Source organism: Hemitrygon akajei, unplaced genomic scaffold (assembly GCF_048418815.1).
Source record: "Hemitrygon akajei unplaced genomic scaffold, sHemAka1.3 Scf000054, whole genome shotgun sequence".
NCBI lineage: Eukaryota > Metazoa > Chordata > Chondrichthyes > Myliobatiformes > Dasyatidae > Hemitrygon > Hemitrygon akajei.
The window spans coordinates 6,253,972-6,281,895 of NW_027331940.1; the positions used below are offsets into that span (position 1 = coordinate 6,253,972).

The window sequence follows — 27,924 nt, forward strand, 5'->3', positions numbered from 1 at the left end:
CTCTTAACCCCAGACCCACTGATGTTAATAGGGGTTCGCCTATCTCCATTCCTCTTGTTTTTGCGACAGTGATTCTCTCCACGGATGCTGCCCAGCTTGAGTATTTCCCGCATATTCTGCTCCTGTTTTTATGCAAGAGCAGTGGACACCTGTGACTCCCCAGTGTGCAGATTTTCCAAAATGCACAGTGTCCTGCTCTCCATATTTCCACACCAGATTAACATTAATATCGTCTGTTCATGATGCAAACAATGCTTTAAATGTAGTGAAATGTTGTAACGGGAGTGCAGTCAGGATTGGAATAGGATATCATGGGAATGTTGACCTTCACAAGTAATTAGTGTCAGAATATAAGACATCCATCGCTGTCAGTTCCAGTGCCTGTGAACAGAGTTTTACTTTCTGTCCTAATGTCCCTGGAAGCATTGAAGTAATCCATTTAATCTCAAACACTGAATGTTGAATTTATAAAATTCTTTGTCAGTTGAGCCATTTAACATTTTGACAATGTTCTCTGTTCCCATGGAAGATGTTCAACAGAAACACAAGGAGACTCTGCGGGCACAAACTGAAACACTGAGAGTGAACACGATCCTGATGAGGGAGAAGGTGAAGGTTTTCCAGCTGGTTGATCGATACGCTGAGCTCACGGTCATTTCTACTGTTCGAGATCGGAGACTGGTGGAACATGAGCTGCTGGCAAGAGGCAGAGACCACGAGGAGTGGAGAGAAAAACATCTCCGTGGAGAGCTGGAAAAAATCTGGACTGATCAGTTATTCAAGAGCTGTTTTTCCCGGAGTAAATCCAAATCTGGGAGTTCGGCAGCAGTGGCCGGAGTCGCGGGGATCGGGAAAACAACAATGGTACAAAGGATTGTTTATGACTGGGCCACGGGGCAAATATACCAACAGTTCCAGTTTGTCTTCAGTTTCAAATTCCGGGATTTAAACTCCATTAACTGTAGAATAAACCTGAGGGAACTGATTCTGGATCAGTATCCTTACTTCGGGAATATCCTGAGAGAGGTCTGGAAGAATCCAGAGGGATTGCTGTTTATATTCGATGGTTTGGATGAATTCAAACACAGAATCGATTTTGCTGACCGTCGGAGAGACACAGAACCCAAGCACCAGTGCCCAGATCCCGAGTGGTGGTGTGAAGTGTCTGACATTGTGTACAGTTTAATCCAGGGCAAGCTTCTCCCAGGGTGTTCAGTGCTGGTGACTACCCGCCCCATGATGTTACATTTGTTGGAAAAGGCGGAGATCAGTGTCCGGGGTGAAATCCTGGGATTTGTTGGTGAAAAACGGAAGGAATATTTCACCAGGCACTTTGAAGATCAGATGGTGGCGGAAGCTGTTTTCAAACACGTGGAGGAGAACGAGATCCTGTACACCATGAGCTACAACCCCTCCTACTGCTGGATCCTCGCTCTGGCACTGGGCCCCTTCTTCACAAAAAGAGTCAGGGACCCACTACGAGTTCCCAAGACCATCACCCAACTGTACTCCTACTATATTTACAACATCCTGAAAAACCACGGCCGTGAGATTGAGAATCCCCGTGATGTGTTACTCAGGGTTGGTCAGATGGCCTTCAGAGGAGTGTCCAAGAGGAAGATTGTGTTTACAGATGGAGATTTGATTAATTACAATCTGCAGCCTTCCCAGTTCCTGTCCGGGTTCCTGATGGAGCTTTTGGAGAGAGAGGATTCTGCCCGGAGCGTGGTATACACATTCACGCACCTCACCATCCAAGAGTTTGTAGCTGCAGTTGCACAATTCCTGAATCCACATCCCGGGGATATCCTGAAATTCCTCACTGAAGTCCACAGCACGACAGATGGGCGATTTGAGGTATTTCTCCGATTTGTTGCTGGTCTCTCCTCCCCAATGACAGCTCGGGGCCTGGAGGAGTTTCTGGGTCCATTTCCTCATGAAACAACCTGCCAGGTGATTGACTGGGTGAAGGAGGAGGTTAAACGCCAGAGTGGAAACACATGGAGTGAAGCTGGTAAAAGGAGCCTCCTGAACACATTGCACTACCTGTTTGAGTCTCAGAATCGTGGACTGGCTCAGGCCGCGCTGGGATCTGTGGAAACACTTTCATTCAGTGGAATGACACTGACCCCGATTGACTGCGCGGTCCTGTCTCATGTCATCGGACTCTGTGATACAATAAAACACCTCAACCTGTGGGACTGCCACATTCAGTGTGAAGGAATCCAGCAGCTGGGACCCGGGCTGCACAAATGCCAGGAGTTGGGGTAACTTGATTTATCTCTCACTCTGAACTGTGAAACTGTCCAGTTGTATTGTTTCAATGTAAAGGGATTTGAGTAAAACTGTAGTAAATCAAATTGTAAAGAATTGTGGCAAATATCTCTTACCCATTACCCGTCCCCTGTCAGATCACTCTTCACCACCCCTGTTACTCCTGTGGGAACTCTCTTCTCCCATCCCCCTTCCTCCTGTGGGATCTCTTGTTCCCATCCCCTTTCCTCCTGTGGGATCCTTCTTCCTCGTCCCCCTTCCTACTTCAGGTTCTTTCTTTCCATACATTTCCTCAGGTGGTATCATTTCCCATCGACATTTCCCCAATTCACAAATCTTCCTCACTGTGGGACTTTCTCCCCTTCAACTCTGTCCCTTTCGACCCTCTCACGTCAGAAACACTTTTCCAACCATTGCGGAATGAGACAAGAGTATGTGGAGTTTACAGGGACACGTTGGCAGTCTAAATTACTGACATTCGGTGAATACCTTGGTGCTGGACAGTGAGGGATATTGACAGTGATGGGAACTCCGATCGGTGATTTACTGAAGGGTTTAATGTTTCCTGAAATATCTGAATGAGAGAAATTCCCTCAGACCTGCAGTTTGAATCACTTTGTTCATTAATTTGTCTGTTTGCATTTAGACTGAGTTATAATAAACTGGGAGATTCAGGAGTGAAACTGGTGTCTGCGGCTCTGAGGAAACCGGAGTGTAAAATACAGAAACTGTGGTAAGTACCAGACTGTGGGAGATTGTGTTTACAGTCACTGGGTGTCTGACACTGAACATTAATGTCATCAGTAATTGTGTTACTGATAAACACTGGGGATTTGTACCGTCTCCTGTCTCTCTGTGTCCTTCACCCTCACTCTCTCTCATCTCCAGGTTGAGGGATGTCGGTCTCACAGATTCTGGTGCCGAGGATCTCGCCTCCGGTCTCACTACAAACCCATCACTGACGGAGCTGAACCTGAGTGATAATAAACTCGGAGATTCAGGATTGAAACTGTTGTCTGCGGCTCTGAGGAACCCAAACTGTAAAACACAGAAACTGTGGTAAGTACCAGACTGTGGGAGATTGTGTTTACAGTCACTGGGTGTCTGATACTGAACATTAATGTGATCAGTAATTGTGTTACTGATAAACACTGGGGATTTGTACCGTTTCCTGTCTCTCTGTGTCCTTCACCTTCACTCTCTCTCATCACCAGGCTGAACGATGTCGGTCTCAGAGATTCTGGTGCCGAGGATCTCGTCTCCGCTCTCAGTACAAACATATCACTGACGGAGCTGAGCCTGAATGCAAACTCACTCAAAGACCGATCTGTCCCCGCTTTCCGCCGGCTCATACAGACTGTCCCGAGTCTGAAGTGGATTGGGTGAGTGTTTGTTAATGTTCAATGCGATAAAATATCAGTGGATCCGTGTGTTTTCTGTTGATATTTGTCTGTGTGTGTTGTTGAAACATTAACCCCGGTCCCCTGTTACTGACACTGTTGTGTAATCTGTTTATTTCATCTTTATTCTCCCATCTGTTTCAGGCTGCGGGACAATCGGTTCAGTGCTACTGGGAAGAAGGAACTGAGATCTCTGCAGGAACCCAGACCCGGACTGACAGTGATCGTGTGAACATCTGAATGTGTGAACATTCCCGCCCGCGGGATGGGGACATCTTGGCCGATTCCCCGCGCACCTCCCCTTTATCTGCCGTTCTTACGTTTAATAACCGTGCACCAGGTTTAATTCCCAACGGATCTAACGGAACTGGCTCCAGTCTCGCGTTCTGTTTAATCGCCTGTCGTCCAGCGGATCAGCTTCCACCGGATGTGTGGGTCCGAGATTCCCCCACGTGAGACCCCGGGGAATTACACAGACAGGAAGAGCCCGGGAGCCGGAACTCAGTCTGGGATACTGGTGTCCCGGGGTGGGGGGGATTATCCCGGGAGAGAATCCTTTTGCTCCCTTTGCTGAGGACGGTGCATTCGGCAGTCTGGCTGATATAATGATGTTAAATGGACAAATCCCTCGGCAGTGACCCTGGATCAGCAGCGATCTCGGACACGGCCCTGAAGTGTGATTTTATAATCATCAGTTCCCCGATGCAGAGTGACGGTGAGAAACGGGACTGATTATTCAACCGGTCACTCCTTGCCGCCGGTCAGTTAATTGTGTGTGACTGTGAGAGAGTCGGGAGCAGCTTATTTATTCCCGCACGTCAGCAGCTCACACATTGTTTAATTTACATTTGTCATGATGAAATCAATAAACCGCTGAAACTTCCTGTCCTGGTGCCGGACTCGAGTTTTATTTGAGGTTTCTGCTGCCCCCCGCACCCTGTGCACTGCAACAGTGGGTCGGAGCTCCTCACACTGACACAGTAGCGTCTCAGCTCCAGGCTGAGGGAGGTCGGACTGGCAGAGTCTGGGTGACCAGGATCTCATCACCACCCAGCCCCCTTCTTGGCAAACTGACCTCCTCCTGCCCCGCGCAGACAATTAAACTCGACTGTAATATTAGCCGTGATTCCACCGAGGTCTGGAGTACGAGAGGGATGGGGGATGGAATACTGGCGTGAAACACGGAGTGAAGCTCCCTCAACATCGTCCCATCACACACGCCCGGGGTCAGACACAGAATGAATGTCCCTCCGCATCGTCCCATCACACAAAACCAGGGTCAGACAGAGAGTGAAGCTCCCTCTACACTGTCCCATCACACACTCCTGGGGTCAGACACAGAGTGAATCTCCCTCCACACTGTCCGCTCACACAATCCTGGGGTCAGGCACAGACTGAAGCTCCCTCTGCACCGTCCCATCATACACTCCTGGGGTCAGATACAGAGTGAATCCCCCTCCACCCCATCCCATCACACACTCTTGTGTTCAGACACAGAGTGAATCTCGCTCCGCACCGTCCCATCACACATTCCTGGGGACAGACACGGGAAAAAAAGGTCTATAGTGTGAGATATATCAACTGAGTTCTCGAGTTGAAACAAATTACAGAGGAAACTCTCATTGTAGCACAGGGAACCACACACACACACACAGACATAAACGATGAATATACGTAGAAGTGGTCACAGACGGGGACGGATGCAGTGTGCACAGACCAGGAGGGGGTGGGAGGGGCACAAACGGGCAGGGGAGTACAGATGGGATTCATAAACATAGCAGTTAACAATCACATTTCTCTTCTAGGGTCGAGAAGTAACCCCGGATGAAGTCGAAGTTGAGGATAATTTTGCAAAAGCGCGACTCCACCCCTTCCCGTCCTCTCCCATGGTCCGCACTCCTGACAGAACGCCGTCCCTTCCCGTGCACTCACACAGACAGCGATCCCAATCAAATGCCATTCTTTTCTATTCATTCCCAGCATCTGCACTCCCAATGACACCACCCCATCCCATTCATTCCACCCATCCACATGCCTAATGGGATGCACCCCTACCGATTCCCTTCCATCCTGCAAACTTCCAATGGACCCCACCCTTCCCATTCACTACACCGTTTGCCTCCCAGTGGGCTCCGCCCCTTCCCATTAACCCCCACCGTCTGCACCGCTTCCCATTCACTCGTGTCGTCAGATCTCCCAGTGGGATCTGGCCTTTCCCATTCACTCCCACCATCTGCCTCCCACTGGGACTCCTTTCAGTTCATTTCCAACGGGAATGGGATCATGGAAATTGGTGGTGAAGCCTGAATTCTATGTTTGACAGAAATCTGACGAGAACGCCGTTGGGTTTATTAGTCACACGGACAGTCGAGGGTGGTGTGGATGTTGACGGCTTTGTAACACTGACGATGCTCATCTCCTGGCGGAGACGGTGGATACAATCGGATGGAAGGACCTTCGACACGCCTTCCTGAAGATGTGAGAGAGGTTATTGTTTCCGTGTCCCCACGCCGGGTGATTCATTGCGCCCGGTTTCCGGTGTCCACATAGCACACAGGAAGTTGTACAGGGCACGGTTCCCGGTCTCCATATCCCAAACTGGGAATTTTGCCAGGCATGGTTCCCGATCTCTGTCTCCACACCGAGAGTTTTACCGCGCACGGTGTCGGGTCTCTGTATCGACACCGGGAATATTACCGCACACGTTTCCTGGTGTCTGTATCCTCCTCTCTCCACGACACTCGGAGTGATGACGCACAGGATCCGGAGATGAGGATGTCGGATTGGTCTCTATTGTTTGCTATATATTTATTATTTGTGATAAACAGTCCGTGCAATCGAGTGGAGGGTGGTCGAGAGTGTCTGTCCTGCGAGGGGCTCCTGATTGAAAATGGAGAATAGGGAGGGAGCGACAGAAGGATTTAGAATGCTCACTAGGGAGGGAGTGAAAGGTTGACTGAAAATGTTCTTCGGGGAGAAAGTGATGGGCTGAGTGACAATGGGGGCCAGGGAGGGGGTGATGGGCGGAATTAAGATGGCCGTGGTCACCCTGTTTCTCATGGCCGGCAGGGAGGGAGTGATACACTGACAAGAGAGTGGGAGTGAGAGGCAGAGTTAAAATGACCGACAGGGTGGGGATGACGCACGGGTTGAAAATCATCATCAGGGAAGGTGTTATGTGCTGATTAAAAATAGGACTCTGGATTAAAGCCCGAATATAAAATTATCCCCAGAGATGGAGCCAAGATAACATTGTCACCAGGGAGGGGGTGACTCACAAATTGAAAGTGGCCACCAGGGAAGTAGGGATGCTCTGAGAGAAAATAGACACGAGGAGGTGAGTAACACACTGACAAGTTAGAGGGAGTGGCGTCCCGACCTGAAATAGTCCCTGATACCTTTGTTACAATGGCCGACAGGGAGAGACTGATGGGCAGACAACAGAGCAGGAGAGACTCAGCGGGTAAAATGGCCAAAACGAAGACAGTGGCACATTGAGAAGAGGGAAGGTGTTGCACGGGGCGACTGAGGAGAACCCAAGTGCAGGACACCAGCACATCGGCTGAGTCGAGGAGTCTGGCGTAGACGTGAACATAGAACAGCAAACCGGAGGAATCTTGACAAGGAGACGGGGTTTACAGGGACTATCTCGAAACTAGAGCGGGACATAGAACTAACGGTTCTGATCGGACAAGGGAACGGAGTATCACTCGAGAATAGACCAACTAACAGGCAACCTACTTATTTCACAGACTCTGATGAAAATCAGGTGTACTGTAATTGAGTAAACTAGCAGTGATTGGAAATCTAATGACTGAAACTAGGGCATAATCAGAGAGAAAGGAGCGTTAAATGGGAACAGCCAATCGGAATCATGACAGTACCCGTCCCTCAACGGGCGCCTCCAGGCTTGTCCAGAATGACGAACTGATTGAAAATTATCACCGGGGAGGGAGTTCTGTGCTGATTAAATATAGGATTCTGGATTAAAGCCAGAATATAAAATTGCCACCAGAGAGAGAGTGGCGCGCCAAAATAACATTGTCAGTAGGGAGGGGGTGATGCGCGCTTTGAAAATGGTTTCCAGTGAGGGAGGGAGGGGTGCACCGAGAGAAAATGGACACCAGGAGGTGACAAATCAGAGGGAGAGGCGGCCCGATCTGAAATAGTCCCTGATTCCTTTGTCATAATGGCCGACAGGGAGAGAGTGATGGGCACACAACAGAGCGGGAGAGACTCACCGGGTAAAGTGGCCGAAATGGAGTCAGAGACACATTGAGAAGAGAGAGGGGGCAATGGGTCGATATAAAATGAACTATTGATCTGACACAAAATGGCCGCTGCTTCGCTTAAACTGTCTGACGGGGCAGTTTCCGGTTGTGATATACTGTTTTAAGCGAACGTCGGGAAGGAAGGGGGGGGGGGGAGACGTCGATTGACGTCGTGTCTCTGTCTCTCTATCTCTCTCTCTCTCTCCCTCCCTCCGACGCTTCACTTCAAATGGCCGCTGGGGAGGGAGTGACGGCTTTGGGAGAAGTGAGCACAAGAGAGGGAGGGACGCGCTGATTTGAAATGGGCGAATCCTTGGTTAATGTGGCCGCCAGGGATGGAGTGAGACACTGACTTACAATGGCCACTGTCACACACAGAATCTATGGCGAAAGAACATGCGGTGCCCATGGATACAATCCCGGGATCGAGTGTGTTATTGATTGTAATAACAGTATTTTAACTTGTGTTTTATATCGTCTTGGGTATTGTATATATGTTTTAATTCTAATAATGTTGTCATTGAATAAACTAATGTATATATCTCAGATATTCACACACACACACATATACATGTGGGTTTGGGGAGGAAGGTGAGGGGTTTGGGAGGAAGAGGAATGATGGGAGGCGGAGTGGACTGGTGAGACGGTGAGCGTGGCGAAGTCACTGACTCATTAGGGGACGAAAAGGGGAGGGGCGAAAGTTCCTGTCACAAACTGGTGGCCGACGTGGAGAAGATGAAGACGGAGGAGGAGTGAAAAGACAGGAAGGGAACGGGAGTAATGAAGGGGGGGGGGGGGAAGAGGAAGTGATGGTTCGGGGACCAAGGGAACGTGATGGGGCGTGGAGGAAGGGGAAGTGATGGGATGGGAAGGGAGGGGAAGTGATGGGATGGGAAGGGAGGGGATGTAATGGGACTGGAGGGAGTGGTCTAATTGGACAGGTCGGTGAGGAACAGGATTGGGACTGAGTGGCATTGACTTTTCAATGGGGGGGGAGAATGGGTGGTGACATTTCCTTCACAAATAAGACGAGTTGCAAGAAAGGGGGCGTGTTTCGGAGGAAAGGTGGAGTGAGTGTTCGGGACGCGGACAGGGCTGATGGGTCGGAGAGTTGAATGTTGCAACGGAGGGAGAGTAGGGCGAATCACTCAACGACGGAGGGAAGGGATTGGGTGGGGGAGCGAAATTTCCCATCAGAAAATGTTCACAGCCCAGGATGCAGTGGATGGCGGCAGAAAGGGCAAGGGGTCAGAGAGGGGAGGGTGTCAGAGCCGACTGGGTGAGTAGGAGAGTGACTCACTAGGTAACAGAGGGAGAGAGAGACCGATGAGGAGAGGCGAAGATTGGCATCGGAAAATGGCAGCCAACCAGCATACGATGCGGAGCATCGAGATGGCGGGGAGAGTAGAGTGACGGGAGGGAGGGAAGGGGTTTGCGAGTGATGGGATGGGAAGGAGGGTGACAAGATAGTGTGAGGGAGTGACACACTTCGTGGTGGGGGAAGTGGGAGGGCGGGTCTCACACTGTCACAAAATGGCTGTCGGCAGAAGGTTAAATGGAGGGTCGGGAAAGCGAGGAGGGAGGGAAAAGAGTGGAGGGACAGGAAGTTGAGATTGAATAAACAGGGAGGGAAGTGAGTGGAAGGTGAAGAAAAGGGTGTGCCCCATTCTATGATGCCGGGAGTGTGGTTGTCAATGGTAACCATCGCAAAATGGCCGCCAGCCAGGGTGATAAAGGGGAGAGAGAGGGGACCGAGAGCGGAGTGTTTCAGTAGTGACGGGAGCCGAGGGTGGGAGAGGGCGACTCGTAACATGGGAGCTGGAACTGGGGGGTTCCCACGGGGAGGAATGTGACTGGCACCGTTACCCTCCTCCCCACTCCGTCTCCAAAATCCCACCTTGATTTTTCTTTCGGGACGAGTCTCAGGTTCGCGTTGATCACCGCCAGTTTCTGCGGGCGGGGTGAGAGGGATCAGATTGAGGAGGGGAGGGGAGAAAGAAAAGGTGAGGAGGTAAGACCCACTACACATACCCTCAGCCTCTATCTTCCTCAGCTCCCTCCCTCCCTCCCTGTCCCCTCTTCTCTCTTCATCTCTTACCCCACCTCTCTCTCCCCACCCTATCGTCCTCTCCCCACCCTTGTATTTCTTTTCTGCCCCACCTCTCTAAACTGTCTAGTCCATCAGCAATAACAAGAACGATTCTCTAATTCCCTATAAAGTATGAAATTATAAGTATTATCTTGGATAAATTCCCCCGTGAAAAAGACAGTGATGTGCGAGTTTGCATTTGAACAATCGTTGTCAGACGAAAAATACAGATGTTGGCAATAAATTATTTCTTTTTAGGGTAGCAGGCAATCACATGTGCGGTACCGGACAGAAAGGAACCCGTCTGTCACGATATAGACTGTATCGATTCTGTCGATTAGGTCGGGACAGGGCGTGTATTTATTTTTTTTCCTGGCGAAATTGGGTGATGTGAGAATTATGTGGACGGGTTTTATTTTTACCGGCGTTCCCAGCGAGGTGAACTTAGGCGATGTGGGGAATTATGAGGACGGGATATATTTATTTGGCGTTCCCGGCAGGGTGAAATATGGCGATGTGGAGAATTATGAGGACGGGATGTGGCGACCCACTTCCCAGCGCACTGGAACCGGCTCACAAATCGGCGCGCGCCGGCATTGAGGCCAGTCCCGGAAAGGGCGCCAAGTCTGCTTCACCAGCAAGGGGAAAAGCCCGCGCGCGGGACGGGACTGTGAATACGCGCCCCCTACAGCATTCCCACCCGGGGAGGGCGGGATCAGGAAGGCTTTAAAGCGAGGCCGCGAAGTTCGAATAAATCTCTTTTTGCAACTGTAGCTCATCGACTACGTGTCGTTATTTCAGCGCTGCGTGTAGCACACCGCTACAATTGGTGACCCCGACGGCCCAAACGACATTTGAGCCGAAGATGAACGACGCCGCATCTGTTCATGCAGTTTTGTTAAAGCTGCAAAGCTTCTGGACGATGCGACCTCACCTATGGTTCCAGCAAGCAGAAGCCCAATTCCTCATTCGGCAGATAACCGCGGAGGACACACGTTGCTACTACGTGGTGAGCTCCCTCGACCAGGAAACAGCGGCCCAGTTTGAGGAGTTCGTACAGTCTCCCCCAGCGGACGGCAAATACACGGAATTCACAGCCCTGCTCATAAAGACTTTCGGACTCTCACGGCCCGTTTACTGCACCTGGATGGTTTGGGAGACAGACCGCCGTCGGCTTTGATGAACGAGATGCTGTCCCTGGCTGGAGGACACAAGCCCTGCCTTATGTTTGAGCAGGTGTTCCTGGAGCAGCTGCCGGAGGACATACGCCTGCTGCTGTCCGACACGGATTTCAGCGACCCCCGGAAGGTGGCAGCCCGGACGGACGTGCTGTGGAAAGCCAAGAAGGAGAGTGGAGCGTCCGTCGCACAGATCACCAGGCCACGCTCCCAGCAGCAAACCAGACCAGGCCCGGCAGCAGAGCCCGCTAACCCCAGAGGCAGGGGTGAGGAGCCCAACGAACAATGGTGCTTCTACCACCAGCGGTGGGGTGCAGAAGCCCACCGCTGTAGCCCGCCCTGCAAGTTCCCGGGATACGCCGTAGCCATCAGCGGCGGCTGGCCATCGGGATAGCCTCCTGTATGTGTGGGACAAGCGGTCGGGACGCCGTTTTTTGTCCACACCGGAGCCGAGATCAGCGTCTTACCTCCGACGAGTTACGACACCCGCAACAGGGTACCGAGTCCCACCCACCCTGGGGGCCGCGAACGGCAGCACGTTAAGGACCTACGGCACCCGTACGGTGCAGCTACAGTTCGGCTCCAGCCGGTTCACGTGGGACTTCACACTGGCCGCCGTAGCCCAACCGCTCCTGGGTGCGGATTTTTTGCGGTCTCACAGCCTGCTGGTCAACCTGCCCAGGCAGAGACTGGTCCGCGCCGAGACATTTCAGACGTTCTCCCTGGGTGCAGCCCAGTTGCCAGCCCCACACCTAGACTCCATCACGCTGACCGACAACGACTTCACCAGAGTCCTGGCGGATTTACCATCGGTTCTGGCACCGCAGTTCACGGCAGCCATGCCCCGACACGGCGTACAACACCACATCCCGACACAGGGACCACCCCTCCACTCCCGTGCTCGAAGGCTTCCCCCGGACAAGCTCCGACTGGCGAAGGAGGAGTTCAAGAGGATGGAGGAATTGGGAATCATACGGCGGTCCAACAGCCCATGGGCTTCCCCCCTGCACATGGTGCCCAAAGCGACTGGGGGCTGGAGACCGTGCGGCAACTACCGCAGGCTGAACGAGGCTACAACACCGGACCGCTACCCTGTGCCGCACATTCAGGACTTTGCAGCAAACCTGCGCGGCGCGCGGATCTTCTCCAAGGTAGACCTCATCCGGGGATACCATCAAATCCCGATGCATCCGGACGACATCCCCAAAACGGCTCTCATTACCCCGTTCGGCCTTTTCGAGTTCCTCCGCATGCCGTTCGGCCTGAAGAATGCCGCACAGACGTTCCAGCGGTTAATGGACGCGGTGGGACGCGACCTGGACTTCGCTTTCATCTATCTGGATGACATAGCCAGCAGCAGTCGTCAGTAGCATCTGTCCCACCTGCGTCAACTCTACGCCCGACTGAGTGAATACGGTCTAACAATCAACCCGGCCAAATGCCAGTTCGGGCGCGACACCATCGACTTCCTGGGCCACAGGATTACTGAAGACGGGGCAACCCCTCTGCCCGCTAAGGTAGACGCAGTCCGCCATTTTCCCCGACCCACCACAATCAAAGGCCTTCAGGAATTCGTGGGTATGGTAAATTTCTACCACCGCTTTCTCCCTTCAGCTGCCCGAATCATGCGCCCCCTGTTCGCCTGATGTCGGGTCCGGGCAAGGACGTTACCTGGGACGAGGAGTCCGCCGCCGCTTTCATTAAAACGGAAGAAGCCTTGGCAAACGCCGCGATCCTAGTGCACCCCAGAATGGACGTTCCTATCGCCCTCACATTGGACGCATCTAACACGGCAGTCGGTGGAGTGCTGGAACATCTCATCGAGGGTCGCTGGCAACCGCTGGCGTTTTTTAGCAAACACCTGCGACCACCCGAGCTCAAATACAGTGCTTTCGACCGGGAGCTGTTGGCGCTATACCTGGCAATCCGGCAATTCAGGTACTTCTTAGAAGGTAGGCCCTTCACCGCGTTCACGGACCACAAGCCGTTTACCTTTGCGTTCACGAAGGTGTCCGATCACTGGTCGTCCCGCCAGCAGCGCCATCTGTCCTACATCTCTGAATACACGACGGATGTCCGGCACGTCTCGGGTAAGGACAATGTCGTGGCGGACGCGCTCTCTCGCCCTAACATTCATGCCCTTTCCCAAGGGGTAGACTTTGAGGCGCTGGCAGAGGCGCAGCAGGCATACGAGGAGATCCCTAGTTACAGGACTGCAATCTCCGGTTTGCAGCTCCAGGACCTCCCCGTGGGCCCAGGTGAGAGGACCCTACTCTGTGACGTCACCACCGGCCAACCCCGTCCCGTCGGACCGGCAGCCTGGCGGCGGCGCGTTTCCGACTCCATTCATCACTTAGCGCACCCCTCCATCAGGACAACCGTCCGGATGGTCTCCAGCAGGTTCGTTTGGCACGGACTCCGCAAGCAAGTCAGTGAATGCTCTGCCAGCCGGCCAAGGTGCAGCGGCACACCAAAGCTCTGCCGCGGCAGTTCCACCCCACCCACCGGCGTTTCGACCACATTCATGTGGATATCGTGGGCCCCCTGCCAGAGTCGTGCGGAGCGCTGCACCTCCTGACTATCGTGGACCGTTTCACAAGATGGCCAGAGGCGGTCCCGCTCACCGACAAAACCTCCGAATCTTGCGCCCGGGCACTGATCGCCACCTGGGTGTCCCGCTTTGGTGTACCGGCCCACATTACCTCCGACAGAGGCGCCCAGTTCATCTCCGGCCTGTGGTCAGCAATGGCCAGCCTTTTGGGGACACAGCTGCACCACGCCACTGCCTACCACACACAGTCGAACGGACTGGTGGAGCGTTTCCACCGCCACCTGAAGTCGGCTCTCATGGCCCGCCTCAAAGGGCCTAACTGGGTGGACGAGCTTCACTGGGTCCTACTCGGCATTCGCACGGCGCCCAAAGACGATCTGCACACCTCGTCGGCCGAGTTGGTGTACGGCGCACCCCTGGTCGTCCCCGGGGAGTTCATACCAGTCCCAAGGGGGCAAGCGGAAGAACCCGCAGCAGTCCTGGGCAGACTACGCGAGAGGCTCGGTGACCTGGCCCCCATACCCACTTCGCAGCATGGGCAGAACCCGACCTGCGTACCCAAAGACCTGCGAAACTGTAAGTTTGTGTTTGTACGCCGGGGCGGGCATCGACCACCGCTACAGCGGCCCTACGAGGCGCCGTTTACGGTGATCAGAAACAACGGGTCGACGTTCGTGCTGGACGTTGGGGGGAGAGAGGAGGTTTTCACGGTGGACCGACTCAAACCAGCCCATGTGGACCTGGCGCAACCGGTCGAGTTTCCGGCACCGCGGCGCAGAGGCCGACCTCCCAAACAGGGTCCGGCCCAGACTGTGGACATCGGGGGGTGTATCGCCGGTTCTGGGGGGGGGGGGGTTTATGTGGCGACCCACTTCCTAGCGCACTCGAACCGGCTCACAAATAGCCAGCGCGCCGGCATAAAGGCCAGTCCCAAAAGGGCGCCAAGTCTGCTTCACCAGCAAGGGGAAAAGCCCGCGCGGGACTGTGAATACGTGCCCCCTACAACATCCGCGCCCGGGGAGGGCGGGATCAGGAAGGCTTTAAAGCGAGGCCGCGAAGTTCGAATAAAATCTTTATGTAACTGCAGTTCACCGACTCCGTGTCTTTATTTCAGCGCTGCGTGTAGCACACCGCTACAACGCCTGATTTCATTGAACTGAACGCAACACCTGTCATGAAGCCACAAGAGACGGCCGATGCTGGGATCGCAACACCAGATGCGATGTTGTCAAACTACTCCGTGTAATGACAGGACATTATCTGCGCATCGCTGGTGACGACAGTAGTCTGTAATCCTGTGGGTGAGTCCACCTCATCAGCGCTGATTCCACTCTCACATTGCGAGTGGAGTCTCTGTCTTGTTACTTCCCCGTGATGACGCACCTTTCATGTGATTCACTGTCACTTTGCTTGCGGGGATTTATTTTTTACTGGACATTAACATGAATGATTTCTGGCGCAAACCCTCACTGTTTGCACTGTTACCGGAGTCAGTCGCAAACAGAGATGTTGGCGAGTATGCGGCGCGAAATGCAAACCAATGACCCCAGCATTACAGACATTGTCCGCTGCTGTACCAGACAGAGAAAAACAGAAAGTATTGTATCAACACCGGTTTTAATGCAAATAAGTATCAGTAACGATATTAAATATGTCACTAGATGATTTTCGAAGTTGAATTTCAGAAATAAGTTGATTCAGGGAAGAAGTGCGTATTAAACTGCTAAACAGAGATGAACTGTGTAATGGGGCATAAATACACGGACACAGTAAAGCATCGGGATAATTAATCCGAGCTATTCCTGAAGCACGCTGTTCTCGAGTTTAGATGGAGAAACACGGAGAAGCAGGGGGCTGGGGCTCTTTGATATTTCATAAAACATGATTTGAGAGTTAGGGGGCAAAAGTTTAAGGGAAACACGAGGGGGTATTTCTTTACTCAGAGAGTGATAGCTGTGTGGAATGAGCTTCCTGTAGAAGTAGTAGAGGCCAGTTCAGTTGTGTCATTTAAGGTAAAATTGGATAGGTATATGGACAGGAAAGGAGTGGAGGGTTATGGTCTGAGTGCGGGTAGGTGGGACTAGGTGAGATTAAGAGTTCGGCATGGACTAGCAGGGCCGGAATAGCCTGTTTCCTTGCTGTGATTGTTATATGGTTATATGGTTATCATTTACAACAGGCCAATTGCGTCACTTCCGCTACAGCACATCAGGAACAGAGTGACGGTCCAAGGAGAGACGCATTGGAAAGAACGCTACATTATGAACCAGCATCAGTAACTGAGCTTCCGGGCGTGCACTGGCTTCAGATTAGAGAAGCGTAAATATCTGAGTGCCGGGGAAAGCGGATTGATGGTAAATCAGGGAGGATTCTGGCACCAATTGTCCAACCCCTTTCTCTGTGCATGAGAATAAAATGGTTAATTGTGCGCAGCGATCCCCTCCTCGAAGATCTGTATACCATGGATTCTATGAATAGTCAAGATAAAGTTTCTCGACCCAAAAAGGCAACTGTCCATATTCCTCTCCTGATGCTGCAGACATGATAAGTTCTTTCACCACCGTGCCGGTCGCTCAGAGATTCAGTCACCGGAGTTTCTGAGCTTACTCAAGGCCAAATCAAGAGTCGCCAAATTCAGAAGCTAATTCCAAGTTGCTTTCTGGAATATAATATGTTGTTTTGCCAAATCATTGTTGAACGGACTGACTAGAATTGCACAAAAATGCGGTAATTATTTCTGCCTACAGCAGACTATGAGAGAAATGGTCAGTGGTACCATATTGATGCCTCGCCACACCCAGCCTGACGGGAGTACCCTTACCCCACTGGGGAACATCCCGCAGTGGCATTTGGTCACAGAGTCATCGAGCAGTACGGCACTGAAACAGGCTCTTCTGCTCATCCTCCAGCGCCGAACTGACCCTCTCCCTAGTCCCGTGGACATTGCACCTGGACCATGCCGTCCATAACCCTCCCATTCATGTCGGATCCAATTTCCTCTTCAATGTTGAAATCGGTCCCGCATCCGCCATTTCCGTTGGAAGCCCGTTCCACACTCTCGCTGCCTCAAGAAGATGTCTCGCCGCATATTGCCCGGATGTATTTCACCTTTCACCCGTAGATCACTACTCTCGTCAAACCTCAGTGGAAAATGTCTGCTTGTATCTACGCTATCTGCACCCTTCATAAATTGGAACATCTCTTAAAAACCTTCCCTCTCACTCCAACGCTTGGGTGCATGCGAACCTCTTCCTAACCTACTCAAACCTTCCCTCCAACTCCCCTCCTCATGTCCCGGCATCATCCTTCTAATTTTTCCATGTACTCCGTCAAGATTATTGATATCGTTCATGCAGGTTGGTGACCAGAACACATACAATACTCGATATTAGGCATTTCCAACGTCTTATACAACTTCAGCATAGAATCACAGCCCCTGTACTCGTCGCTTCGATGTCTGAAGGCCGATGTCCCTATAGTTCTCTTTACAACCCTATCTGCTTGCGACGCCAGCTTCAAGGGATTATGGATCAGTCTTCCCAGATCCCTCTGTAATACCGCAGTACTCAATGCCTCCCTTTTACAGTGTAAGTCCTACCACGGTGTGTCCTCCCAAAATGATTCACCACACACTTACCTGTATTCAAGACCATCGGGCACTCTCGCTGTCTACCACCCATCCAATATTGGGATCATTCTCAAATCTGCAGAGTGAATTCATCAGATTAGCAATCAGATCGTTGATCTATATAACACACAACAATGGGCCCAGCGCAACACCCGCGGTACAGCAGCAACCACAGACCTCCAGTTAAAGAGGCTACTACCTACTACCACCCTCTGGATTCTGCCTCTAGGAGAAGGTTTCCAATATTTTTATTGCATGGAGCCCTACGATTAACCGAGGGGTCCGTGGATACGGGGAAGGGAACCCCTGCTGTACGTCAATGTTGCATCCAGTTTACTACCGCATTCACAGTGACAAAACACGGAACACTCCGGACCAACCTCTCAGGCCCGACATTGACAAAGGCTTTTTCTAAAGTCCAGGGGGACATGAGCCACTAACTTTCCTTCATCAGCATTCCTGGTCACCACCCCGAAAAACTTTGTAAGATTGGCGAGGCAAGAACTAACACGCACAGACCTGATTAGACCCGATTTAAGCAAATATTTACATATTCGATCACTTAGAATATCTGCTAATAACGTAACACACACAAAGTGCTGGTGGAACACAGCAGACCAGGCAGCATCTATAGGGAGAAGCACTGTCGACGTTTCGGGCCGAGACCCTTCGTCAGGACCAACTGAAGCGAAACATAGTAAGAGATTTGAAAGTAGGAGTGCGAGGGGAGAATACGAAATGATAGGAGAAGACAGGAGGGGGTGGGGTGAAGCTAAGAGCTGGAAAGGTGATTGGCAAGAGGGATACAGAGCTGGAGAAGGGAAAGGATCATGGGACGGGAGGCCTAAAGAGAAAGAAAGGGGGAGGAGAGCACCAGAGGGAGATGGAGAGCAGGCAGACTGACGGGCAGAAAGAGAGACAGAGAAAAAAGCAGGGGGGAGAAAAACTAAATATATCAGGGATGCGGTAAGAATGGGAGGAGGGGCATTAACGGAAGTTAGGGAAGTCAGTGTTCATACCATCAGGTAGGAGGCTACTCACCCGGTATATAAGGTGTTGTTCCTCCAACCTGAGTTTGGATTCATTTTGACAATAGTGGAGGCCATGGATAGACATATCAGAATGGGAATGGGACGTGGAATTAAAACGTGCGGCCACTGGGGGATCCTGTTTTTTAATCGAATAATCACCAGCAGATTTCCATCTGAAGTGAAATATATGCTCCCTTTAATTTCATGAGGCACAAAGTACAAGAAGAGAGATATGTTATTACTAACGTATTTGACTCGTTTCGCAGCTTTCGACAGCGCACGATCGGCAGAAATGTGCTGAAGATGGAGAGTTTCATAACAGGGAAACATAGAAAGATTCAATATCACGCATATATGGGTCCAATAGTTGTGGAACCAGCTCAGTTCGGTAAATCACCATAATCAAATGGCGACCCACGCCGTTAATTCTCTTTCTCCCACCACCCTCACCGCCACCATCCATCGGGCCGAGGATACAAAAGCCGGAAAGCCCCAGCCACCAGGTTCAGTAACAGATTCTGTCCCGCTCTGATAAAACAATTAAATGTTTCCATAGTCCGGTCAGATTAAATCTTCGCTGAACAGTCTCCCTCGTTATGAACTTGCACCGGTTTGTTTACATGCACATTACCACTCTGTGAATGTTATACTTTTTATTGTTATTGATTTATTATTGCTCCAAACAATACCTCGTGTAATCGTTGCCCGTTTATGGAACGAAACGCCTGACAGATTTTCACTATATCTCGGTATATGTGAGAAGAATAATTCTAAAACATTAACAAAACCATAAACCCAGGCAGAGAAAACACTGGGTTGCTGTGTTTCTGTCCGCTGCAGTGAAACACTCTGAGCTGCGAGAATCACAATCATCAGAAGAATTTGTCAGTTTTAATCAATTCTACACAAGGCTGGCAGGATACAGTATTGTGACAATATCTCAGGCACCCCATGTGGTTCTTTGGCACAGTACTGTATATGTCACCGTGGAGCGGAGAGCGAGTTTGTAAATTTGGCGCGAGCAAACGATATTGGTAATGGCGAGGGTGGAATGCTGCAGGAGGGGTGTGGCAGAGAAGGAGTGCAAAAGAGGTTTCTGGCGCGACTGCAGATACAGCCAACCCTGAGACACCAGGGAAGCTCATTTGATTCCAAACAATTGATCATTTGGTTTATTGGTCAATACAGAATGTCCATCCAATGTTTCCTTCTCTCTTTCCTGTCCCTTACATTTTCCCAAATGCAATGCCATTCCACTCTCCTTACTTACTTTCCACATTCGGTCTAGAATAGAGACCCATATCAGACTCAGCTACGTTAACACTGAAATTCGTTAGAATTTTTTTTTCGGGGTAGCAGGACAGTTCTAGTAAGTGAGAATAGCTTAATTGAAATGATATTTCATTGTTCCATAATTCTTTGACTTTGTGAACCTGTGATATATAAGTAGCCGTTCACATCTCACTGTCATCCGGTCATGACAACACAATGTGGGCGGGCAGATCTGTTCACGGACTGTCACCCCCGCCCCCCCCCCCACCCCACCCCACCACCATTGGTGGGAAGAATGCTGTCGATAAGTCCTATGTTACTCCGCGGCTGGATGGAATTGTAATCGGTTTAAAATTGTGACATATACCGCGATACTGTGAAAATCAAGGCTTGGGTACTGCTCATCCAGATCAGATCATTATACAGAGCAATGAAGTAGAACAATTTAAAACAGAAACAATGCTGGATAAAGAGAAACAATGACACATACAGTGCACAGCAAATAGACGCCTGAAGGAAGAAAATTACAACGATGTAAACTAGGAAGTGAAGAGACAATATTATTAGATCAGTGAAGCATACATTTATTGTGTATCAGCCGAGTAGACGGTCTCCACGAGCCTGGGGGGTTGTGGTTGTCGGCTCTCGGACCTTTACCTACGTTTTTACCTGATCTGTTCCAGAAAACAGTTTCTCGGTCATCTCTCCCACCTCTCTGCTCAATGGGACGTGTGCGGGGATACAAAATTGCTCTAATAAGCTCTCTGTAATACAGACAACCCGACAAGTGTCGGCTGTTTTTAACCGACTCCACATTGGATAAAACCTGTTAACGTTCACGCTTTAAATTCAGCATACGCAAGTCACGGCGGTGGGAAGCCTCAGCTGGAAAAGACAGATGAAGGCGAAACAACTTTCAAAACAACTCTTATTTTATCCAACTGCAGGACCTTGATATGCAAATCCAGCGACATATCTGCCCTGGTCGTTCCCTGCGGCTAAGGTGAGGCTAAAAAACCGAGAGCCGCTGTACCCTGTTCTCCGGATTGGCATCCTCATCCGTCAACACAAACATTGAATTTACAACCTTCCCTGCTCACTGATGGTGGCGCGGAGGCTACTGGGGTGGTAGGTGCGGACAAGAGGAGCCCTATTCTTGATGTGGTGGCGGGAAAATGGGACGAGGGCAGGTGTGCGCGAAATCGAAAGGATGCGAGCGTGGGCAGCGTTGATGATAATCCAGGGAGGTCTTAGAATTACTCGGTTTATAAAATATATCAGTATGTCGGCAAAGGGGAGGGTGCTGTTGGGAATGGACTAATTCAATTTGCCGGCAGCGTTAGTGGAAGTTGCAGGCAACGTTGACGAAGTCGGCAACATCAGGATGGGCGAGGGCAGCAGCACCAATGCAGTCGTCGGTGTAGCGTAGGAAGAGATGGGGAGAGATACCGGTGCAGGTTTGTAACCTGAACTGCTGCACAATCCCAACAGTGGACATGGAGAGGTCAAAGACACGTTGTATTAATTGTGTATATTTACTGCCGGAGTTTGCATTATTGTATTATATATACAAACTATTTACCTCAGGTCTGAAGCAGTTTCGGGTTTGCCCCTGTTGTTCTAGTCCTCGGGGATGGGGTGGGGGGTGGGGTGTCGAGGCTGTGTTGCCGGGACTAGACTCATCTTTCATCTGTCGCCCGTTCAGACGAGGCAGCGGGATTCAGATCTGTCACGTCCTCCCATTGTGGGTGGGCATAGTTTTTTCACTCATATTTTTTCCACTGTTACGACCTGCCGAAGTGCAGCCGTTGTTTTCCGATGTATGAACCTGTTTGTGGGAGAACTGAGCCTCTTTCATTCATCTGTATTTCTCAAAAAGCCTTCCTCCCCGATGCTTCAAATCAGCTACCCTGGTTGTGCAATATTTCCACACAGTTGAAATGGGGAATCTTTTATTATATTTTCCTACTTTATATTTTGCACTAGTTAATTAATGTAACTATAACACACACACACACACACACACACACACACACACACGCACGCACACACACACACACACACACACACACACACACACACACACACACACACACACACACACACACACACACACACACACACACACACACACACACTTATTTTAGTTCCGTTTTGTTTTTCTATTATTATGTGTTACTTTGTACTGCTGCGGTGAAGACAACAACTCTTTATGACATTAGCGGTGATATTGAACCTGATTCTGATATTGACATTGGAGACATGAGACATGCGAGCCGTTTACCGCGGAGCTGCAGCGTCTGCGGGTTTGTTTCCGATCCCGCTGCAGCTCTGATGACGCGGGTTCGTATGCGCATGCTCAGTCTCTGTAGTCGGTGGTTTCCTTTCCGTTCAGTGTTGATGCGGATCGTCGGCGGGGAACCGGGGGCAGATTGTCTGACTGCGGGGTAAGTTCCCATGGGTTAGTATTGAGGCCGGTCCCGACCGGGAAGACACGCTTGGCAGAGAGTCGCGTTAACTCACTCCAACCGGCGGTTCCGGTCCGGGCTGCTGGACAAAACCTGCCGGGGTTGACTGGGTTGCGGGACCTTCACACCGAGCCGCCTGAGATGAGCCTCTGCTGAAACCCTCTGCTCTAGCCCTAGGAGCGGGATGAGGCAGGGTTGCCGGAATTACTCCCATCTGTGGAGTTGTACCTGGGGATCATTCAGTCTATCACCCGGCCCGGTAGCGGATTCAAACTTCACCTGGAACGATGGCCGAGGTCGACAATCGCTTTACGTAATTCCCGGAGAGGGGAAGCGGCCATTCGGTTTGTTGTGTTCTTGCAGACAGAGAAGACTAAAGGCAGTAACACCACCTTTGAGACACTACCCCACGTGTATGAGCAGTTTTATGGTTCGTCCGTTGAGACCAGCAGTGAGATCCAGATCAGTGATGTCCCCACTTTTTGTGTATGCATTTTGTCTGGAATCCATTCCCCTATTGTGATTTGCCGAGGTGCAGCCAATATTGCTGCTACCTAACCCTACTAATGCGAGAATTAAGCGTATTCCATGTATGTGGTCGTCAGTACCTGCAGTTGAGCTCTTTCTTTTTGTGTGTTTCCTCTTAGCTGTCAGTCTGTGGTTTTGTATTGCCATGAGCTCCTGTCTCTGCTGCTGCTCTACTCAGGCCCCTGTATTACTGAGTACTCCGTCTCTCATCTGCTTCTCATTATTACCTGTGACTCATTGTGCTCCCCTTATCATCTGCCTCTCTGTTTATTGCTCAGAGTATTTCAGTCCTGTGTTTTTTTCACCTGTCCGTTGCCAGATTGTGCCAGTGAGTTTACCTGAGCCTTTCCAGCATTTGTATCTGTACTCTGTCCGTCTGAATATTGACTCTGCCTGTTTCCCGATTCTGGATTTTGGATTTCTCTGGATGTTTTGATCTCCGCCTGAACTTTGACGCCAACTTTGTTTGCACCTCGGAATATGATACTGAATTAATATCACGGTGTGCACAGTACTGGGTCTGCGTTTGGATCCCTGCCCCAGCGCCCTGACAATGGGTTCCTGAAAGGTGTGTAGACTTCAGTGAAGTCTCTCTCCAAATGTTCCAGAGCAGAAGCTCAGTCCGTCTAACATTTCTGCAGAATTGAAGTCGGGAATCTTTTATTATTTTCATGTACCGAGGTGCAGTGAAAAACTTGTCTTGCATAACATCCATCGAGATCAATGCATTACAACAGTATACTGAGCTGGTAGAAATTAAACCATAACAGTGTATAAAATTATTATTGTTACAGAGAGTGTGTGTTGCAGGTAGGCGTATGGTGCAAGGTCAAATGGAGTTAGACAGTGAGGTCGGGAGTCCATCTTATTATTCTGTGTCTTATCATAATGAGATCATTCAATTTGATATAACAGCAAAATGGAAGGCATCCTTGAGCCTAGTGGTATGATTTCTGTATTTTTTTTCATCCCTCACCAGATGGGTGGGTGAGAGGTGAGAATGTCTAGGTTTGTGTGAAAGAAATTATGTTGCTGCTTTGCTGAGGCAGTGGGAAATATAGACCCAGTCCATGGAGGAGAGGCCTGTTTCAATGTTGTGCTCAGCCGTGTCCACGGTTCTCTGCTGTTTCATGTAGACATGGGCAGGGCAGTGGGAAATATAGACCCAGTCCATGGAGGAGAGGTCTGTTTCAATGTTGTGCTCAGCCGTGTCCACGGTTCTCTGCTGTTTCATGTAGACATGGGCAGGGCAGTGGGAAATATAGACCCAGTCCATGGAGGAGAGGCCTGATTCTATGTTGTGTCAGCCGTGTCCACGGTTCTCTGCTGTTTCATGTAGACATGGGTAGGGCAGTGGGAAATATAGACCCAGTCCATGGAGGAGAGGCCAGTTTCAATGTTGTGTCAGCCGTGTCCACGGTTCTCTGCTGTTTCATGTAGACATGGGCAGGGCAGTGGGAAATATAGACCCAGTCCATGGAGGAGAGGCCTGATTCTATGTTGTGCTCAGCTGTGTCCACGTTTCTCTGCTGTTTCATGTAGACATGGGCAGGGCAGTGGGAAATATAGACACAGTCCATGGAGGAGAGGCCTGTTTCTATGTTGTGTCAGCCGTGTCCACGGTTCTCTGCTGTTTCATGTAGACATGGGCAGGGCAGTGGGAAATATAGACCCAGTCCATGGAGGAGAGGCCTGATTCTATGTTGTGCTCAGCTGTGTCCACGTTTCTCTGCTGTTTCATGTAGACATGGGCAGGGCAGTGGGAAATATAGACCCAGTCCATGGAGGAGAGGCCTGATTCTATGTTGTGCTCAGCTGTGTCCACGTTTCTCTGCTGTTTCATGTAGACATGGGCAGGGCAGTGGGAAATATAGACCCAGTCCATGGAAGAGAGGCCTGTTTCTATGTTGTGCTCACCCGTATCCAAGGTTCTCTGCTATTTCATGTAGACAAGGGCAGGGCAGTGGGAAATATAGACCCAGTCCATGGAGGAGAGGCCTGTTTCTATGTTGTGTTCAGCGTGTCTGCTGTTTCATGTAGTCATGGGCAGGGCAGTGGGAAATATAGACCCAGTCCATGGAGGAGAGGCCTGTTTCTATGTTGTGTCAGCCGTGTCCACGGTTCTCTGCTGTTTCATGTAGACATGGGCAGGGCAGTGGGAAATATAGACCCAGTCCATGGAGGAGAGGCCTGTTTCTATGTTGTGTCAGCCGTGTCCACGGTTCTCTGCTGTTTCATGTAGACATGGGCAGGGCAGTGGGAAATATAGACCCAGTCCATGGAGGAGCGGCCTGTTTCTATGTTGTGTCAGCTGTGTCCACGGTTCTCTGCTGTTTCATGTAGACATGGGCAGGGCAGTGGGAAATATAGACACAGTCCATGGAGGAGAGGCCTGTTTCTATGTTGTGTTCAGCTGTGTCCACGGTTCTCTGCTGTTTCATGTAGACATGGGCAGGGCAGTGGGAAATATAGACCCAGTCCATGGAGGAGAGGCCTGTTTCTATGTTGTGTCAGCCGTGTCCACGGTTCTCTGCTGTTTCATGTAGACATGGGCAGGGCAGTGGGAAATATAGACCCAGTCCATGGAGGAGAGGCCTGTTTCTATGTTGTGTCAGCTGTGTCCACGGTTCTCTGCTGTTTCATGTAGACATGGACGGGGCAGTAGCCGTACGAAGGCGGGAAGAATCCCGATCGGATACTTTCCATGACGCATTGATAAAGTTTGGTAAGGGGCAAAGGTCATCTGCCAAATTTCTTATTGTTCTAGCTTTGTCATTTTAGGATACCTCAATGATAAGCACCAGCAATATTTGTAAAGTGTTCTCGTTCACCGTTTACTTCATTGAATTTTCCAGGAGTGGTTACTGTCTTGTTTTTTTTTTCTTTGTGTGTGTGTGTTTTATTGTTGTTTCTTTTGTCCTTCTTTAGCTAGAACTACCAGAGCACTAATTGAGTACAGCACGAGGCAGGGTAAATCAGGTAATGCAATTTCAGTTTTATCATTACAAAATGTGTGCAGTTTTAATCTGATAGCATTTTACATTCAGTTTGTAATTTCCTTTCTCAATTACTTCTGGTGAGCCACATCCTTCGTTTCCATGGTAACGGCCCAGCAGAGCTGCAAGAAGTGTTGCACATTTTTATCGCTCTGTGTTCACCGCCTCTCAGCATCGAGACAGTGGTTTCACGGGCAAATTTGACAGAATGATAGTGGGAGGAAAGGATGCTGTGAGCATTGACTGTGCGGGATGTGTTACACCAGGGTCGGAATGAACTGAGAACTAACAAACTTAGCATTTTGATTTTTCCCAAACATTTTGCAAACAGCTACTATCTGTGCATTGAAATAAATAAAAAGTGCTGCTGCCGGAAATTTAAATTTTAAAAAAAAAGGAGAATGGTGGAAACTTTTAGCAAATCAGCAGCATCTTGGACAGTCCCAGTTCTGAAAATGGCTTTTCCACCATTTCTCCTTTCAAGGATGTAGCCTGATCCACTGAATTCCCAGCATTTTCTATTTTATAATTTTACATTTTGTTTCTGCTACCCTGAGGGAAACATGGCAGCCGATCCTGTTCGGCAGGATCCCTCACGGCAATAAGATCGTGATCAAATGTGTTAATGTTAGCTGCTAGAGAAAGGCAGAAGTGTATCCAGATCCTCTCTCAAACTAAAGCATGGTAAACCAGCCTCAGCCCGGCCCCGGCAGAGGGTCATTAGGTTCCAATTCCAGCTTAGTTTGTACATCGATAGTGGCAGGAACACCACGGCAAATCGGCGGCATCAAAGCGTTTGTCTGTGGGTTATAATATCAGGGTGGAGTCTCTCAGAATATCGAACTGGCACCGTACGGGCATCAGTCCGGGTTGGCAATTCTAAAGCTGGGATCGGAATTTCCTCAGTCTGCAGTGCGGCTGCAGTCCCGGGTGGTTGGACATTGGTTCTGGGGAAATCACGGACTACACCATCCAGTTTTTTCATCATACCTGTCAAGTATTCTGGAGATGTTTGACGAGGTAAGTATGGAGATACATAAGTTGGGCACTGATGTTCTCAAGGACTTTGGTAAAGCTTCGAACAAGATCCCGCATGGCAGCTGAGCTGGAAGTTCCGGTCACGTGGGATTCACGGCGGGCTGGCGAGGTGGATTCACACCGGGCTCAATGACAGGAAGCAGAGATTAATAGAGTTCCTCTTGTACTTATCTATCTGCCCTTCAGACTCTGCAACTTCCATCATATCCAAAGAGGTATTACAACGAACATACCTTTACCTTCATCGCTCCCACCCCGCCCTCTTCTTTCAACAGGGATCATCCCTCCTCAATCCACTTGTTTTCATTCCTCCTCACTAATCTCCCTCAAGTCACTTATCCTGCAAGTGTCCTAAGTGCTACACCTACCCGTACACCTCCTCCCTCACCTCCGTTCAGACACAAAGCAGTCCTTCCTGGTGAGGAAACACTTCATCTGCGTATCTGCTGGGGCCATCTCCTGTGTCCGTGCACCCGCTGCGGCCTCATTTACATTGGTGAGTCCCGCCATAAATTGGGAGACCGTTTTGTCGAGCATCTCTGTGTCATCTGCCACAAGGGGGACTTTGTAGTGGCAAAACATTTTAATTCTGATTCCCATTCCGACGTCTCGATCAATGGCCTCCTCTTGTGCGAAGATGAGACCGCCCTTAGGGTGGAGGAGAAACACCTTATATTCCATCTTATTATCCTCCAACCTGATTGTATGAATATTGAATTCTCCTTCCAGTAAACAAATCCCCCCAACCCACTTCTCTATTCCCCACTCTGAACTTCCGTTTCTGCTGACCAGCCTATTACTTCCCCCCTGGTCCCCTCCTTCCCTTTCTCCTATTGACAACTCTCCCATTCTTTATTCTCCAGCCCTTAACCTGTCCATCACTTGACTTCACCAATCACCTTCCAGCTCGCCTCCTTCTCCATCCCGACCTTTTCATTCAGATCACTTCCCCTCCTCCTCAGTAATGAAAAGGGCTGGTTGTCCAAAATGTCGACTGTTTACTCTTTTCCATAGATACTGCCTGTTCTGCTGAGATCCTCCATCATTTTGAGTGTGTTGCTTTGGATTTTCAGCATTTGCAAGCTTTCTCGTATTTAAGTATAGTAATTTGTGCTTTGTTGAGATTGTACCTGGAATATGGTGTAAAATCCCGCTCCCCATTCTAACACGGGTTATATAGACCAAAGAACAAAATGCCGG

The 27,924-nt window shown here is 50.2% G+C and overlaps 2 protein-coding genes across 3 annotated transcripts in view; both read left to right on the forward strand.

Moving 5' to 3' along the window:
- Positions 1–27,924, forward strand: part of LOC140721392 (uncharacterized) — a 1,266,977-nt gene that overhangs the window by 892,503 nt on the left and 346,550 nt on the right. The gene's annotated exons all lie outside the window — the stretch shown is intronic.
- Positions 1–27,924, forward strand: part of LOC140721387 (NACHT, LRR and PYD domains-containing protein 12-like) — a 469,945-nt gene that overhangs the window by 78,508 nt on the left and 363,513 nt on the right. The window contains exons 12-16 of one of the 2 annotated variants that reach the window (XM_073036230.1): positions 530–2,267; positions 2,921–3,007; positions 3,163–3,333; positions 3,489–3,656; positions 3,819–4,558. In XM_073036230.1, coding sequence (XP_072892331.1) covers positions 530–2,267; positions 2,921–3,007; positions 3,163–3,333; positions 3,489–3,656; positions 3,819–3,906 — 2,252 coding nt within the window. In that variant the 3' untranslated portion in view covers positions 3,907–4,558. Of the gene's footprint in view, positions 1–529; positions 2,268–2,920; positions 3,008–3,162; positions 3,334–3,488; positions 3,657–3,818; positions 4,559–27,924 lie in introns of those variants that run through there. The other variant, XM_073036229.1, reaches the window with a different exon arrangement.